General features: G+C 45.4%; 2 protein-coding genes across 3 annotated transcripts; both read left to right on the forward strand.

Annotated features, from left to right (window-relative positions):
• The first annotated feature begins 764 nt into the window (after positions 1-764).
• Positions 765-5,304, forward strand: LOC123410579 (O-fucosyltransferase 7-like). 2 transcript variants are annotated; one of them, XM_045103522.1, is made up of 12 exons: positions 765-1,234; positions 1,314-1,391; positions 1,501-1,600; positions 1,696-1,763; positions 2,797-2,885; positions 2,971-3,151; positions 3,264-3,392; positions 3,507-3,640; positions 3,745-3,958; positions 4,044-4,228; positions 4,310-4,405; positions 4,492-5,304. In XM_045103522.1, the coding sequence occupies exons 1-12, from the start codon at positions 1,064-1,066 to the stop codon at positions 4,631-4,633; spliced, it is 1,587 nt and encodes a 528-aa protein (XP_044959457.1). In that variant the 5' UTR covers positions 765-1,063; the 3' UTR covers positions 4,634-5,304. The 2 variants fall into 2 exon arrangements, with proteins under 2 accessions (XP_044959457.1, XP_044959458.1); XM_045103523.1 differs by having other exon boundaries at positions 1,317-1,391.
• A 948-nt stretch (positions 5,305-6,252) lies between these two features.
• Positions 6,253-7,407, forward strand: LOC123407668 (26.2 kDa heat shock protein, mitochondrial-like). Its single transcript, XM_045100853.1, has 2 exons — positions 6,253-6,593; positions 6,705-7,407. The coding sequence occupies exons 1-2, from the start codon at positions 6,395-6,397 to the stop codon at positions 7,124-7,126; spliced, it is 621 nt and encodes a 206-aa protein (XP_044956788.1). The 5' UTR covers positions 6,253-6,394; the 3' UTR covers positions 7,127-7,407.
• Positions 7,408-17,954: the final 10,547 nt, after the last annotated feature.

The raw sequence follows: 17,954 nt of genomic DNA on the forward strand, positions 1-17,954 counted from the left end.
TTTTGGGGAATAATAAATGCTTATTAACTTGATTTTAGTCTATTTAGTATTTGGATCCAAACATGAGTGAGGCTAGCAAATTTTAGTCCCACTACTTTTAGTCATGGGACTATAACGTATCAAGCACCCTTTGAAACAAACAGGGCCTTCATAGGACATATAGTAGTACATCATTTAATATGATAGGGTAGTTCATTTATTGTCATGCAGGACACATAGTAGTACATCATTTAATATGATACGGTATCATGATACTATAATACTCAATCATTTCTTTTTTCATTTAATTTTATGTCACTTCATCGAAATTGCCTAGTTGACATGTATAATACTACCTACAATACTACCATTACGAGCATTATAGTTATAGATTTTTTTTTATGAATGGATTGAAGTCATAAATTCAGCACCACATCTACTTTACTACTCCCTCCGTTTCAAAATATAAGACCTTTTAGTGATTTCACTAGGAGAATACATACGGAACAAAATGAGTAAAATCTATATACTTTAAATATGTCTATATACATCCGTATGTAGTTTATAGTACAATCTTTAAAAGGTCTTATATTTAGAAACGGAGGAAGTACTTGCTACAGCGAAATTAAAAGCCCCATAAAACCACGCCGAAAACTGAAGTGAAACCAGGCCGAAAGGCACCAATAACGGAACGGGTTTAATCGCCCCCAAAACCACCGCGACCCGTCCGTACATCCGCCCGCGCCCCTCCGCCTGGCACGAACCACGCTGCGGTTTAAGTCGGGCAGGGCAGGTGGCGAGCGCCATTGCCATCCGCCGCTCTCCGCCCCGTCCCGAGCAAAACCCGCGCCCCTCCGCCTCGTGCTCCCCCTTCCCCTCCGCCCGGCGCCCGTTTTACCGCGGCGGCCAGCCCAGCCCAGCATCGTCGGCTCCAGTGCTCCACTCCACACGCAAACGCCTCCCAGGGGGCGACGGAAAAGCCGCCGCGGCCCCCATCAGGGCTGAAACGGAACCTCGCTGCGGCGCCAAGCAAAGCGCGACGACACGGGGCGGGGCCGGGGCTTTTGGGGAGTAGGCGGATGAGATGGCGCTGCGGCGCAAGGGGAGGTCGGCGGGGCGGCGGGCGGCTGTGTGGTGGTGGCTGCTCTCCCTCGCCGGGGCCGGCGCCGCCGTCACCGCCGCGGCCGCGCTGCTCGCCGTCGCGCTCCACGTCTCCTCGTCCGCCTCCGCCGGCTCGCCCTACCGCCTGGCCAAGGTACGCGCGGCTTCGAGACCCTCCCTCTCAGATTGAACTCTCTGGGGCGTGCTAACGGGTCGCCGTCTCGATGCCGCAGCAGCCGCGGGAGGCCGAGGAGCTGCGCTGGGAGCAGGAGTTCGCGCCGCCGCAGCTCGCCTCGCCGCACGCGCGTAAGGTGATTCCCCCGCCGTGCGCCGCCGATGGCGCGCCTCTTGCCGTTATGATTTTATCCTGTTACTACATGGGAGCCCGTGACATTGGGGATTAATCTCTAGATTTGACAGCTGGACGGCGCGGCCGAGGACGCGCCGGAGAAGAGGCTGTGGCTGCCGGCCCCGTCGCGCCGGTTCGTGCCCTGCGTCTCGCCGTCGCTCGAGTACAGACGTACGCGCATTGGCACCTCACCTAGCAGCAGTATCCCGCCGGTTCCGGCGCACATTCTCGTAGGCCGTTCTGATCTCGATAGGCTCGTTTTTCAGGTCCGGATGCATCCAGGGGGTACCTGCTCGTACACACCAATGGCGGGCTCAACCAGATGCGCGCCGGGGTGAGTCATTGGTTCGTCCTGGTAAAAAATTCCCTAGTTGCCGTGGCATACGAATGATGGTCTTATCTGCATTAGATATGTTTGACTTACGTGCTGGGAAGCTGGAAACTAGCGTGCGTGCATGTGGGGTGTTCGATCAGAGTTGACGGTTTTGTAGCATCCCACCATCAGTTTTTGTGGGCAATGCTGTAATCAATGCGTACTGGTGGTTCTGGTGTAGTGTAGACACCCCCGACTTGTGTGGGCAGTGTTTTGGTGTTTCATTCCCATCTAGAGATATGCCTTCATAAGCTTGAAATGGTGGCTGTGAAACTAAACTGTTTGCTTTTCAAGTCGTTATTGCCCAACCGAGTTATCGGTGGAAGAGACATGAATGGCTCAACTTCACTCAGGATAAAGTGAGTATGATTGGTGGGTGCATGCTGTCTCTCTACTCTTCTGAATTTCTTGTCCTAGTGTGTCATTGAGTGTCACAGTCATTTTTGTTTGTCATGATAAACGTAGATTACTTGAATGTGCTATTGTCATATTTGTGCCATCACTTCAGTCACTATCTTGTACATTTCATTTATGGCAACCAAGACAGCTGTATGTACTTGATAAAAAGAGCGCTTGATTTGTTAGGTTATACCAAAAGTGAATACGTTCTCTTTGAGCATACATCCCTTCAGAGAACTAACAACAACTCCTGCAAGTCCTTTTGAGTTTGATGAGTTAACAGAATGTGCTGGTTTTGTTTGGGTCAGGATCCTCTGTTGTAGTACTTCAGAGGATCTCAACCCGATTTGTTTAGGCCGGGTCTTTTTGCAAGTTGGGTGTTTTTCCTATTCTTAGGAATGTCTTAACAAAAGCGTGATGTGACTTGACAATGATAGGAAAGATGAAACATATTTTCATTGTTTCGTCTTCTATCTTGTGTATACATGTCCCTGTTTACCAATCAATCATAATCATGGGAAGCTTCACTTTAAAATTAAATGCAAGCTTCCACAACTTTCAATTTTTCACTGATTTGTTCTTATTATTATGCCAGATCAGTGATATGGTCGCAGTTGCACGTATACTCAAGGCTACACTTATAATCCCAGAACTTGATAAGAAATCGTTTTGGCTCGACAAAAGGTGAACACCGCACGGTTGTTTTTGCTCTGGGCCCTTCCCTTAACTGATCGAAACTGACAGAACCATTTCTCTTTTCTCAACACAGCAACTTTTCAGATGTCTTCGATGAAGACCACTTTATACGTTATTTGGCAAACGATGTGAAAGTTGAGAAAAAGTTGCCAAAGGAATTGGTGAAAGCACCAAAATCTGTTAGGTACTTCAAGAGTTGGTCTGGAGTAGATTATTATCAGGATGAGATTTCTCCACTATGGGAGCACCGTCAGGTTTGGATTCTACAGTTACTGCCCTTTTGCGGCAGCATACTAATCAATCGTAAGCAGTGGTTAGTGGATGCAATTATTTGGAACTGTTATTCTGATCAAAGTTTTGCATCAGGTTATTCGAGCTGCTAAATCAGATTCACGCCTTGCAAACAACTTCCTCCCTCCTGATATTCAAAAGCTTCGGTGCCGGACCTTTTTCCAGGCACTTAGATTTGCTCCACCAATTGAAGCTTTAGGCCATGTAAATCCTTCTCTAAAGTCCATCGCGAGAAAGAGAAAAATATACTAGCATTATAGTTCAAACTTCTAAGATACAGTATAAATGTATTGACAAATAATATCAACCAATTTGCAGCTATTGGTGGAGAGGATGAAAGCATTTGGACCATACATTGCTTTGCATTTACGCTATGAGAAGGATATGCTTGCTTTTAGTGGGTGTACGTATGGTCTGTCAGAGACCGAATCAGAGGAGCTTGCAATGATCAGGCAGGGCCTTTAAAATAGATGTGTTAGTCATTGCACTATCTGTACCTTCTTGGGTTTAGAACTCTATTGTATTATGTGACTTACTTCTTCACCTATTTTTACAGAGGAAACACAACCTACTGGAAGGTGAAAGACATTGATCCATTAGAACAAAGATCACATGGTCATTGTCCCCTGACGCCAAAGGAAGTCGGAATGTTTCTTTCTGCCCTAGGATATCCATCAAGCACTCCAGTTTACATAGCTGCAGGGGAGATATATGGAGGTGAATCTCATATGGTCGATTTGCAATCCCGATTCCCAATTCTGATGAACAAGGTATGAACACTGCCATTTTGTTTTTTCTAGTGTTCTATAACATGACTTTTGTTCGGTCAGCATAGTGCGTCTTCTTCATTTGCAGGAGAAACTGGCCTCAGCTGAAGAACTGCGACCGTTCAGCCAATACGCTTCTCAAATGGCAGCTTTGGATTACATCGTTTCAGTGGAAAGTGATGTATTTATCCCATCACATTCCGGGAACATGGCGCGGGCTGTTGCCGGTCATCGGCGTTTTCATGGCCACAGGAAAACAATCAGTCCTGACAGGTGAAACCACAACGAGCGCTTGCCTACAAATATGCGTCGACTCTGCCCTTCTCGCTCTCATCATTTGCTTTCTGTATTCAGGAAAGCATTAGTTCATTTGTTTGATAAAGTTGATAGTGGATTACTCGATGAAGGCGAAAGGCTATCACAAAAGATAATAGAGATGCACCAAAAGAGGTACTGAACTGGGCATGAAAGCTAAAAGACCTTGGCTCTGTATTTAACTGTCTATGTTTCTTATGCTGTTCTTCATCTGTCTTCAGACAAGGTTCTCCTCGGAAACGGAAAGGTCCCGTATCAGGAACAAGGGGCAGCGACAGGTTTCGGTCAGAGGAGGCATTTTATGAGAACCCTCTTCCTGATTGCTTGTGTCAATCAAATGATGATACTATCGTTAACATTTAATCACGGCCATGGAGTTAACCGGTCTTCGCCGCCCCTGCCCCTCTGGCCACCATTCCCAGGTACATAGAGCAAAGGGAGGTGCATACTGATAAAGTTCAACAGTATTAGAGCTTCTGCTTAGCTGACATTACGGTCCAACGATTCGTTGGCACAGACGGCCCAGCTCTCTCTTCCAAAGAACAAGTGCTTGCCAAATGTATCAATGAATCAAAGATATTCGGAGCGGCTGTACAGCGGTTTAGATGTAACTGCAGCTTGTAAGCTTGGGTAGTATAATTATTACCTTGTACTCCCTCTGTACATAAATACTTGTAGTTGAGGAGAACTAGTCTAATTCTCCCCAACTACAAGTATTTAGGTACAGAGGGAGTAAGTAGGACTAATAAAGAGCAGAGGATAGTTTCTGTTGAAACATCTCAACTCTAGTAGTAGCTCCCACTGGGGATAGTTTCTGTTGAACTTGACACATCACGATATCAGCATGAGGATGAGGATGTTCAGAACACGGCTGTGCAGGGCTTTAGATGTAGCTGCATTTGTAAGCCTGGTAGTCATTAGTTGCCTCTTGTGTAAGTGAAACCAATACAAATACAAATATAATAAGAGGAATGGGTGAAACATGCCGAATTCCTAGCTGGGTATTTCTGAATGAAAGTTGGAGCTTGGAGGAACCATAGAGCAGTGCGCTGGAAAACATTGCACTAGCATTGAATTTCTGATTTCGTTGTATAATTCCATCTATGTAGAGTGCACACGGAATATGCTAAATTTCTTGTGTGTCTTATCATTTACAATCACGTTCTGTTTGTCACCATGAAAATCACCAAGCAGCTGATAAACAAACGCCCATCTCATATGGCTGTTCACACTACACAAGTAAAACAGAGGATAGACGCAGAAATTTCTGTGAGCAACAACCATTAATTAGCAACTCTCGTTCACCACTAACTCGGTTCATCACGTCAAGCTTGAGGTAATCAACGAGTTCATGGCCAATTTCACCATCAAATAAGTTCAGCATGTCATGTGCAAGCTTGAGGTAATCAACGAGTTCATGGCCAATTTCACCATCAAATAAGTTCAGCATGTCATGTGCAAGCTTGAGGTAATCAACAAGTTCATGGCCAATTTCACCATCAAATAAGTTCATCGTGTCATGTGCAAGCTTGAGGTAATCAACAAAGTTCATGACCATCCCTAAAAAAAGTTGATCACCAATTTCACCACCAAAATCACTTCATCACATCAAACACGAGGAAATCAACAAATTTTCAAGACCAAATTCACCACCAAGTAGTTCATCATACATTCATACGCCAAACTTGGGAAATTGACAGAGTTCGCGACCAAATTCATCACCAGACCAGTCGATCAGAAACGACGATCCAAGACGATCAACCAAGCAAAACAGGGCAGAAAGACACCCAACGTCACCGCATCAAGAAGGCGTCTCTCACACCCTCGCGCCGGCCATCCTCCATGACTCATCAAGCAGCACGAATCGTAAAGCAGTGGCCTCCCGATCTTTCTGGAAGGCTCGAGGCCCCATCCGATCTCCCTGGAACCTTCTAAACCCACTTGACCATCCCCTCTCCCAAGAAATCTCTCCCGCTCCTCCCTTACAAAACCCCCTCCATTTCGCACCCCGTCTCGCTCACCACAGGAATCCAAAGTCATCACAGCAGAGAGAGAGAGAGAGAGAGAAGAGAAAGAAGAGAGAGAAAGAGAAAAGGGAGAAGACAGAGAGAAGAGAGAGAGACCATGGCTTCCGCCGTCGCTTGCAAGGGTGCCGCGCCGGCCAGCCTCCTCAAGTCCGGCGCTCCCGTGGCCTTCTGCCCCCACAACACCACCGCCGTCATCGCCGACCGCCGCCCGTACAACACCCTGGTCAAGGAGGCCATCCGCTACGACGACGACCACAGCGGCCGCGACCTCGTCATCCCCAGCTTCATCTCGCAGGGTATGTCTTCCTCGCCTGTGACCTCTCCTCTGCCGTTTCTTTGCGTTCGTTCTTAACATGGCGAGGCAGGGTTCTGATCTGCTTTTGCCGTCCTCGATGTTGATTCTGCAGACGTGCTCGACCCGCTCGGCGCGCCGACCAGCATGGCCCGTCTGCTGTCTCTGATGGAGGACGTCTCAACTCAGACCGGCCTGTCCTCCACTGCTGGGGCGTCGCGCCTCGGACGCTGGGTGGCCAAGGAGGACGACGGCGCGGTGTACCTCAAGGTGCCGATGCCGGGGCTGACCAAGGAGCACGTCCAGGTGCGCGCGGACAAGAACATCCTGGTGATCAAGGGCGAGGGCGAGAAGCAGCCCTGGGACGGCGACGACGACTCCGCGGTGCCGAGGTACAACCACCGCATCGAGATCCCCGCTGACGCCTACAAGATGGACAAGATCAAGGCCGAGATGAAGAATGGCATGCTCTGGGTCACCCTGCTCAAGCTGAAGGAGGAGGAGCGCAAGGACGTCTTCCACGTCAAGGTCGAGTAGTCCTAGTGGTGGTACTGCTCATGGAGGAGAGTCTGAGAGACGCCTTGTTGATGTGGTCATGTTTTGGTGTCTTTCTTCCTTGTTTTGTTTCGTTGAGCGTCTTGGATCGAGTTCGACTAGGTAGTGGTCTGGTGGTGAAGTCTGTCATGAACTCTGTTAGTTTCCTCTATGTTCGGCATGTGATGAACTTGCTTTGGTGGTGAAATTGGTCATGAAATTCTGTTGATTTCCTCAAGTTTGGCATATCATGAACTGATCTGGTGCTAAAATTTGTCATGAAATCTTGTTGATCTCCTTAAGTTCGGCAATGCCGGCCTAATTTAGTAGTGAAATTGGTCATGATCTTTGTTGATTGTCTCAAGTTTGGCCTGATGAACTACTTTGATTGTCTTAAGCTAGTCTCGCATGTCTATCCTTTCTCGTCCTTGATCTGCATTGCTTTTGCTTTAAGCTATCTGTAAAAAGCTGGGCAGTTAGACGCCATGGAGTTACAGCTTTTGCTTTAAGCTCTCTGAAAAATTGATTGACCCCCTCTTGTTTGGCGTCATGGAGTTGGTGAACGGGCAGTTAGCCAGTTACTGATTGATGATTTTTGCTTGCTGTTCCGTGAATTTTGTGTGCTTATCCTTGGGTTTAACTTCTTGCAAGAACAGTAACTTCTACGTGAACAATCCCATCAGATGGCCGTTTGTTTGTTTTTGTAAGAACCGTAACTTCGTTGATTTACTCATGTACGTATAATGTGATGAACTGATTTGGTGGTTCCCTGAATGTTTTGTGTTTATCCTATGTGTGACATTATCAACTCTACTTTGGTGGAGAAGTTGATCCTGAACTCTGTTGATTTTTTTTAAAAAAAAACCGTACCTTTACTGGTGAAAATTCGTCATTAAACTTTGTCGATTTTCTCTAGCCTGAGGTAATGAACTGATTTGGTAGTGAAACTGTTCGAGTTTTTGTTAAAAAGACCACATGCACAATCGAATTGCTAAAAAAGACCCCATTTACATAAAATTGACAAAAAAACCCTCCGCGTGTCAGCCGATACGTGGCACCTGTCGCCACGTGCAGAGACGACAACACTGTTCAGTCGGATACGACAACATTACTGTTCACCCAAAAATGAACAGTATTTACGAAAAAATAGCAAAAAACCACAAATAAATCTGAAATTTTGCACCCAGGTAGAACACTGGACCATCTTTACTGCCAAATTTTTATATTTTTTCTGCTACTTTTGATTTTTTTTTCAAAAATACTGTTCATCCCTTGTAAACCGGCCCTCGCATGAACAGTGATGTGAATAGTGGTGCCACCTCCATACGCGGCGGCAGGTGCCACGTATTGGCTGGCGCACCCGCCGTCACGATCCAGGGGTCTTTTTTATCAATTTCAACCGGAACTGGTCTTTTTTAGCAATTTCATTGAGGAGGTGGTTCTTTTGGGCAAAAAATCAAACTGGCCATGAACTCTTTTTTTTGAGAGGGGGCGGTTTTTTTTATCAGAAGATTTCCAGAAGTTTGACGTGATTACTTGATTTATGTTGAATGTGTGTATGTTCCTCAATGTTTCGTGGTGTTTATCTTGTGTACTTTGTGAGAACAGTAATTGTTCATGTTTGTGGTTGGACGGTTGTTACGTGAACAGTCATATGGCATGGCATGACAAACGGAACAGAATTTTAGTATGCATGACGAAACCGGGAACTCTTTTCATTTCCTCAATTCGAGGTGATGAGCTAATTTAGCGGTCAGTTGGTAGTTACTAATGCATGGTTGTTGCTTGTTGTTGCGTAACATATTTGTGTTTATCCTGCGTGTTTACGTGTAAGATCAATAGCGGTTTCAGGTAAATGGGATGGACATTTGTTTATCTCATACTTTGCTGGGGTCAATAGCTCCTCCGCGACATTTTTGATGTGAATTGAAAATTATTCAACATGGTTGATGAAAATAGCTCCCATGTGACGTTTTTGTTGGCAAGTATAGCTCCTATGCGACATGACCCTTTTAACTTTAAAACGGAAGACACAAGGGGTTTGCGATTTGAGCTATGACGCGGGACCCATAGGTTATCCACATCAACGCGGGACCCACAAATTACTCAGATGCCTGCGGGACCCACAACTTATCCACATCAGCATGCCCGTGCTTATCAACATGCTCGAGCCAACCACGAGCCCGAGTCAGCCACATTCTGCTTGCCCTTACCCTTTACTTTCCCCCATCATCTTCTTCCTTGTCTCCGGAGACGAAGCGTGGCAACACTGACCGACGAGTAATATCTAGCTCGATATTGACCTCCCGCCAATCATGGCGGTAGTACGATCCACTACGGTTGACAAGATGCCCCAATTACCCCCGCATGGAGCCTCTGAAGCATTTGACTTGTGTGAAGGAAGAAAATGGCAACCGTGGGCGCGACTTCGTGAAATGCTTGAGGAGGCCACAACCGGGACATGTTAGATTTGTGTACTTCACCAATCGTATGTTCTAATTTCTCCCGATTTCTTTCTTTTTTTGTCGATTTTGGGCGGTGAATCTATGGTTGATGCGCTGCGGACCCCCGCTTTTCAGGTTCAGAAGAAATGTGGGCATTTCGAGTGGCTCAATGAGTACGTTGAGAGGTTAAAATTGTAGGGATCAACCCAAGAGCTCAATTTTGATGGAAGCCGCTTGCTATGGAACCCGCCCCTCATTTGGACGACACCGGCGATCCAACGATGGACCTAAATGGGGAACTGAAGAAAATAAACAAGAAACTAAAGCAGATGATCGATTTGAAGCAGCAAGCAAATATGATGGTGGAACATTTTATTGTTTTATCATTGCTATAGGTTTCTTTTACTTGATGTTCATAAAAGTTTTAGTTAGTGTGTGAAGCTAGTTCAGGGGTCCCTAATATAAGTTTTTGTGTCTAGCTAGTAGTTTCAGTTAGACCATGAAGCATTTGCTAGCTGAAGTTATATCAAGCAAAACTTTCATGAATTCTTGTAAGGACCATATTTCGAGTTACAATTCTAGCCCCTGATGAATAAAACACAACAATTCATGAAGTGTGTCTCCTCTGTCCATGGATTATTTGCTTCCCCTGATAATAAAATACAGTAATTTGGTCTCCTGCATCGCATACACTTGCAACCCCTTCTCAGTTAACAAATAGTTCAGTGCAGAGTTCAGGGTCAAAAAAAGTTATTGGACCATGGGCTGATGACATTTGAAAGAAAAAACATTTGTGATGGGTCATTTTGTGATACACAATGTTTCTGAATAAATAATGAAGAAAATAAATAGGATGTGTCGTGCATCATTGCACATACCATAGCATCTTTGTTTTCGTATAAATTAGTTGAATCATTTTTTAAGGAGGATAGATAGATCCATTCATGCATGGCTCCATGAACATATATATATGTATTGTAACTTGTCAACTATTGTTGATTTCCTGAAGTTTGACGTGATTTCTTGATTTATGTTGAATGTGTCTATGTTCCTCAATGTTCCATGGTGTTGGTATTGTGTACTTTGTCAGAACGGTAATTGTTCGTGTTTGTGGTTGGACGGTTGTTGTGTGAAGAATTTTATATGGCATGGCATGACAGACGGAACGGAATTTTAGTATGCATGATGAAACTGGGGACTGTTGATTTCCTCAGTTCGACGTGATGAGTTGATTTAGCGGTTAGTTGGTAGTTACTAATGCATGGTTGTTGCTTGTTGTTGTGTGAAATATTTGTGTTTATCCTGCGTGTTTACGTGTAAGAACAATAGCGGTTTCAGGTAAATGGGATGGACATTTGTTTATCTCATACTTTGTCGGGGTCAATAGCTCGTGGGCGACATTTTTGATGTGAATTGAAAATTATTCAACATGGTTGATGAAAATAGCTGCTGTGCGACGTTTTTGTTGGCAAGTATAGCTCCTATGCGACATGACCCTCGTTAACTTTAAAATGGAAGACACAAGGGGTATGCGATTTGAGCTATGACGCGGGACCAACAGGTTATCCACATCAACACGGGACCCACAAATTACTCATATGCCCGCGGGACCCACAACTTATCCACATGAGCATGCCCGTGCTAATCAGCATGCTCGAGCCAACCACGAGCCCGAGTCGGCCCCGTTCCGCTTGCCCTTACCCTCTTTACTTTCCCCATCATCTTCTTCCTTGTCTTCGGAGACGAAGCGTGGCAACACCGACCGACGAGTAATATCTAGATCGATATCGACCTCCCGCCAATCATAGCGGTAGTACGATCTAGTACGGTTGACAAGATGCCCAAATTACTCGCGCATGGAGCCTCTGAAGCATTTGACTTGTGTGAAGGAAGAAAATGGCAATCATGGGCGCGAGTTCGTGAAATGCTTGAGGATGCCACAACCGGGACAGGTTAGATCTCTGTACATCACCAATCGTATGGTCTAATTTCTCCTGATTTCTTTCTTTTTTTCGTCGATTTTGGGCGGTGAATCTATGGTTGATGCACTGCCGACCCCCGCTTTTCAGGTTCAGAAGAAATGTGGGCATTTCTGTTGGAATTATGCCCTAGAGGCAATAATAAATATAGTTATTATTATAATTCCTGTATCAAGATAATCGTTTATTATCCATGCTATAATTGTATTGAATGAAGACTTATATACATGTGTGGATACATAGACAAAACACTGTCCCTAGCAAGCCTCTAGTTGGCTAGCCAGTTGATCAAAGATAGTCAGGGTCTTCTGATTATATACAAGGTGTTGTTGCTTGATAACTGGATCACGTCATTAGAAGAATCACGTGATGGACTAGACCCAAACTAATAGACGTAGCATGTTGATCGTGTCATTTTGTTGCTACTGTTTTCTGCGTGTCAAGTATTTGTTCCTATGACCATGAGATCATATAACTCACTGACACCGGAGGAATGCTTTGTGTGTATCAAACGTCGCAACGTAACTGGGTGACTATAAAGATGCTCTACAGGTATCTCCGAAGGTGTTCGTTGAGTTAGTATGGATCGAGACTGGGATTTGTCACTCCGTGTGATGGAGAGGTATCTCGGGGCCCACTCGGTAATACAACATCGCACACAAGCCTTGCAAGCAATGTGACTTAGTGTAAGTTGCGGGATCTTGTATTACGGAACGAGTAAAGAGACTTGCCGGTAAACGAGATTGAAATAGGTATGCGGATACTGACGATCGAATCTCGGGCAAGTAACATACCGAAGGACAAAGGGAATGACATACGGGATTATATGAATCCTTGGCACTGAGGTTCAAACGATAAGATCTTCGTAGAATATGTAGGATCCAATATGGGCATCCAGGTCCCTCTATTGGATATTGACCGAGGAGTCTCTCGGGTCATGTCTACATAGTTCTCGAACCCGCAGGGTCTGCACACTTAAGGTTCGACGTTGTTTTATGCGTATTTGAGTTATATGGTTGGTTACCGAATGTTGTTCGGAGTCCCGGATGAGATCACGGATGTCACGAGGGTTTCCGAAATGATCCGGAAACGAAGATTGATATATAGGATGACCTCATTTGATTACCGGAAGGTTTTCGGAGTTACCGGGAATGACGAATGGGTTCCGGGTGTTCACCGGGGGGGGGGGGGGGGGCAACCCACCCCGGGGAAGCCCATAGGCCTTGGGGGTGGCGCACCAGCCCTTGGTGGGCTGGTGGGACAGCCCAAGAGGGTACTATGCGCCAAGGGTAGAAAATCAAAGAGAAAGAAAAAAAAAGGAGGTGGGAAAGGAGAGAATGACTCCACTTTCCAATCCTAGTTGGACTAGGATTGGAGGAGGACTCCTCCTCCCCTTGGTGCGCAGCCCTTGGGGCTCCTTGAGCCTCAAGGCAAGCCTCCCCTCCCTCCTCCTATATATATGGAGCAATTAGGGCTGATTTGGGACAACTTTTCAAAGGCAGCCCGACCACATACCTCCACGGTTTTACCTCTAGATCGCGTTTCTGCGGAGCTCGGGCGGAGCCGTGCCGAGATCAGATCATCACTAACCTCCGGAGCGCCATCACGCTGCCGGAGAACTCATCTACCTCTCCGTCTCTCTTGCTGGATCAAGAAGGCCGAGATCATCGTCGAGCTGTACGTGTGCTGAACGCGGAGGTGCCGTCCGTTCCGCACTAGATCGTGGGACGGATCGCGGGACGGTTCGTGGGACGGTTCGCGGGGCGGATCGAGGGACGTGAGGACGTTCCACTACATCAACCGCGTTCACTAACGCTTCTGCTGTGCGATCTACAAGGGTACGTAGATCGGAAATCCCCTCTCGTAGATGAACATCACCATGATAGGTCTTCGTGCGCGTCTGAATTTTTTTGTTTCCCATGCGACGTTCCCCAACAGTGGCATCATGATCTAGGTTCATGCGTAGATGTCTTCTCGAGTAGAACACAAAAGTTTTTGTGGGCAGTGATGTGCGCTTTGCTGCCCTCCTTAGTCTTTTCTTGATTCCGTGGTATTGTTGGATTGAAGCAGCTTGGACCGACATTACTCGTACGCTTACAAGAGACTGGTTTCATCGCTACGAGTAACCCCCTTGCTCAAAGATGACTGGCAAGTGTCGGTTTCTCCAACTTTAGTTGAATCGGATTTGACCGAGGTCCTTGTATAAGGTTAAATAGCAATTCATATATCTCCGTTGTGGTGTTTGCGTAAGTAAGATGCGATCCTACTAGATACCCATGGTCACCACGTAAAACATGCAATAACAAAATTAGAGGACGTCTAACTTGTTTTTGCAGGGTATGCTTGTGATGTGATATGGCCAACGATGTGATGTGATATATTGGATGTATGAGATGACCATGTTGTAATAGATAATATCGACTTGCACGTCGATGGTACGGCAACCGGCAGGAGCCATAGGGTTGTCTTTAAACTAACGTTTGTGCTTGCAGATGCGTTTACTATTTTGCTAGGATGTAGCTTTAGTAGTAATAGCATGAGTAGCACGACAACCCCGATGGCGACACATTGATGGAGATCATGGTGTGGCGCCGGTGACAAGAAGATCGTGCCGGTGCTTTGGTGATGGAGATCAAGGAGCACGTGATGATGGCCATATCATGTCACTTATGAATTGCATGTGATGTTAATCCTTTTATGCACCTTTTTTTGCTTAGAACGACGGTAGCATTATGAGGTGATCTCTCACTAAAATTTCAAGACGAAATTGTGTTCTCCCCGACTGTGCACCGTTGCTATAGTTCGTCGTTTCGAGACACCACGTGATGATCGGGTGTGATAGACTCAACGTTCACATACAACGGGTGCAAAACAGTTGCACACGTGGAACACTCGGGTTAAGCTTGACGAGCCTAGCATGTGCAGACATGGCCTCGGAACACATGAGACCGAAAGGTCGATCTTGAATCATATAGTTGATATGATTAGCATAGGGATGCTTACCACTGAAACTATACTCAACTCACGTGATGATCGGACTTGGGCTAGTGTAAGTGGGTCATGAACCACTCAAATGACTAGAGAGATGTACTTTTTCAGTGGGAGTTTAGCAAGTAATTTGATTAAGTTAAACTCTAATTATCTTGAACATAGTCTAAGTCCACTTTGAATATATTTGTGTTGTAGATCATGGCTCACGCGACAGTCACCCTGAATTTTAATACGTTCCTAGAGAAAGCTAAGTTGAAAGATGATGGAAGCAACTTTGTAGACTGGGCTCGTAATCTTAAGTTGATCCTACAAGCTGGGAAGAAGGATTATGTCCTTAATGCTGCGCTAGGAGATGAACCACCCGCTACGGCTGACCAGGATGCTAAGAACGCTTGGTTAACACGTAAGGAGGACTACTCAGTAGTTCAATGTGAGTCTTGTATGGCTTAGAACCGGGACTTCAACGTCGCTTTGAGCGTCATGGATCATATGAGATGTTCGAGGAGTTGAAGTTTATCTTTCAGAAGAACGCCCGGATCGAGAGGTATGAGACCTCTGATAAATTCTATGCTTGCAAGATGGAGGAGAATTCGTCTGTCAGTGAACATGTGCTCAAAATGTCTGGGTACTCAAACCGTCTAGCTGAGCTGGGGATTGAACTCCCGCAAGAGGCTATCACTGACAGAATTCTTCAATCACTGCCGCCAAGCTATAAGGGCTTTGTGTTGAACTACAACATGCAAGGTATGAACAAGTCACCCGGCGAGTTGTTTGCGATGCTGAAAGTCGTAGAGTCTGAACTCCGTAAAGAGCATCAAGTGTTGATGGTGAATAAGACCACTAGTTTCAAGAGAAACGACAAAGGCAAGAAGGGCAATTCAAAGAAGAGCGGCAAGCCTGTTGCCAATCCGACGAAGAAACCCAAAGCTGGACCTAAGCCTGAAACAGAGTGCTACTATTGCAAGGGTATGGGTCACTGGAAGCGCAACTGCCCCAAGTATCTGGCTGATAAGAAGGCGACCAAAGAAAAATCAGGTATATTTGATATACATGTTATTGATGTGTACTTAACCGGCTCTTGTAGTAGTGCCTGGGTATTCGATACCGGTTCTGTTGCTCATATTTGCAACTCGAAACAGGAACTGCGGAATATGCGAAGGCTGGCAAAAGATGAAGTGACGATGCGCGTAGGAAATGGTTCCAAGGTTGATGCAATCGCCGTCGGCACAGTTTCACTTCAGTTACCATCGGGATTAGTTATGAACTTGAATAATTGTTATTTAGTGCCTGCGTTGAGCATGAACATTATATCTGGATCTTGTTTATTGCGAGACGGTTACTCTTTTAAGTCAGAGAATAATGGTTGTTCTATTTCTATGAGTAACATCTTTTATGGTCATGCACCCAATGTGATAGGATTGTTCATATTGAATCTTGATAGTGATACACATATACATAACATTGAGACCAAAAGAGTTAGAGTTAACAATGATAGCGCCATGTTTTTGTGGCACTGCCGCTTAGGTCATATTGGTGTAAAGCGCATGAAGAAACTCCATACCGATGGACTTTTGGAGTCATTTGACTTTGATTCACTTGACACGTGCGAACCATGCCTCATGGGCAAGATGACTAAAACTCCATTCTCCGGAACAATGGAGCGTGCCAGTGACTTATTGGAAATCATACATACCGATGTGTGCGGTCCGATGAGCGTGGAGGCACGCGGCGGATATCGTTATTTTCTCACCTTCACTAACGATTTGAGTAGATATGGTTATGTCTACTTAATGAAGCACAAGTCTGAAACATTTGAAAAGTTCAAGCAATTTCAGAGTGAAGTTGAAAATCATCGTAACAAGAAGATCAAGTTCCTAAGGTCTGATCGTGGGGGTGAATATCTGAGTTTCGAGTTTGGTGCTCACTTAAGACAATGTGGAATTGTTTCACAGTTGACACCGCCTGGAACACCACAGCGTAATGGTGTGTCCGAACGTCGTAATCGTACTTTAATAGAGATGGTGCGATCTATGATGTCTCTTACCGATTTGCCGTTATCGTTTTGGGGTTATGCATTAGACACAGCTACATTCACTTTAAATAGGGCACCATCAAAATCCGTTGAGACGACACCATACAAACCGTGGTATGGCAAAAGGCCAAAGTTGTCGTTTCTTAAAGTTTGGGGATGTGATGCTTATGTCAAAAAGCTTCAGCCTGAAAAGCTGGAACCCAAAGCAGAAAAGTGCATCTTCATAGGTTACCCAAAAGAGACAGTTGGGTACACCTTCTATCTCAAATCCGAGGGCAAAGTGTTTGTTGCTAAAAACGGAGCTTTTCTCGAGAAGGAGTTTCTCTTGAGAGAATTGAGTGGGAGGAAGATAGAACTTGATGAGTTTGTCGAACCTCTCATCCCTCTGGATGGTGGCGCAGGGCAAGGGGAAACCCCTGTCGTTGCGACGCCGGTTGAGGTGGAAGTTAATGATGATGATCATGAAACTCCGGTTCAAGTTCCTATCGAACCATGCAGGTCGACGAGACCACGTGCTGCTCCAGAGTGGTACGGTAATCCCGTTTTGTCAATCATGTTGTTAGACAACAATGAACCTGCAAATTATGAAGAAGCAATGGTGGGCCCAGATTCCAAGAAATGGCTGGAGGCCATGAAGTCCGAGATAGGATCCACGTATGAAAACAAAGTGTGGAATTTGGAAGTACTACCTGAAGGCCGCAAGGCTATTCAGAACAAGTGGATCTTTAAGAAGAAGACAGATGCTGACGGCAATGTGACCGTTTATAAAGCTCGACTTGTGGCAAAAGGTTTTTTACAAGTTCAAGGAGTTGACTACGATGAGACATTCTCACCCGTAGCGATGCTTAAGTCCGTCAGAATCATGTTAGCAATAGCTGCATTTTTCGATTATGAAATCTGGCAGATGGATGTCAAAACGGCGTTCCTTAACGGTTTCCTTAAGGAAGAGTTGTATATGATGCAACCCGAAGGTTTTGTCGATCCTAAGAATGCTAACAAGGTGTGCAAGCTCCAACGATCCATTTATGGACTGGTGCAAGCATCTCAGAGTTGGAACAAACGCATTGATGAGGTGATCAAAGCATTTGGGTTTATACAAGTGGTTGGAGAATCTTGTATTTACAAGAAAGTGAGTGGGAGCTCTGTGGCGTTTCCAATATTATATGTAGATGACATATTGCTGATTGGAAACAATGTAGAGTTTTTGGAGAGCATAAAGGATTACTTGAATAGAAGTTTCTCTATGAAGGACCTAGGAGAAGCTGCTTACATTCTAGGCATTAAGATCTACAGGGATAGATCGAAACGCCTGATAGGACTTTCACAAAGCACATACCTTGATAAAGTTTTGAAAAGGTTCAAAATGGAACAGTCCAAGAAAGGGT

The sequence above is a fragment of the Hordeum vulgare genome, chromosome 7H (assembly GCF_904849725.1).
Source record: "Hordeum vulgare subsp. vulgare chromosome 7H, MorexV3_pseudomolecules_assembly, whole genome shotgun sequence".
NCBI classification, from domain to species: domain Eukaryota; kingdom Viridiplantae; phylum Streptophyta; class Magnoliopsida; order Poales; family Poaceae; genus Hordeum; species Hordeum vulgare.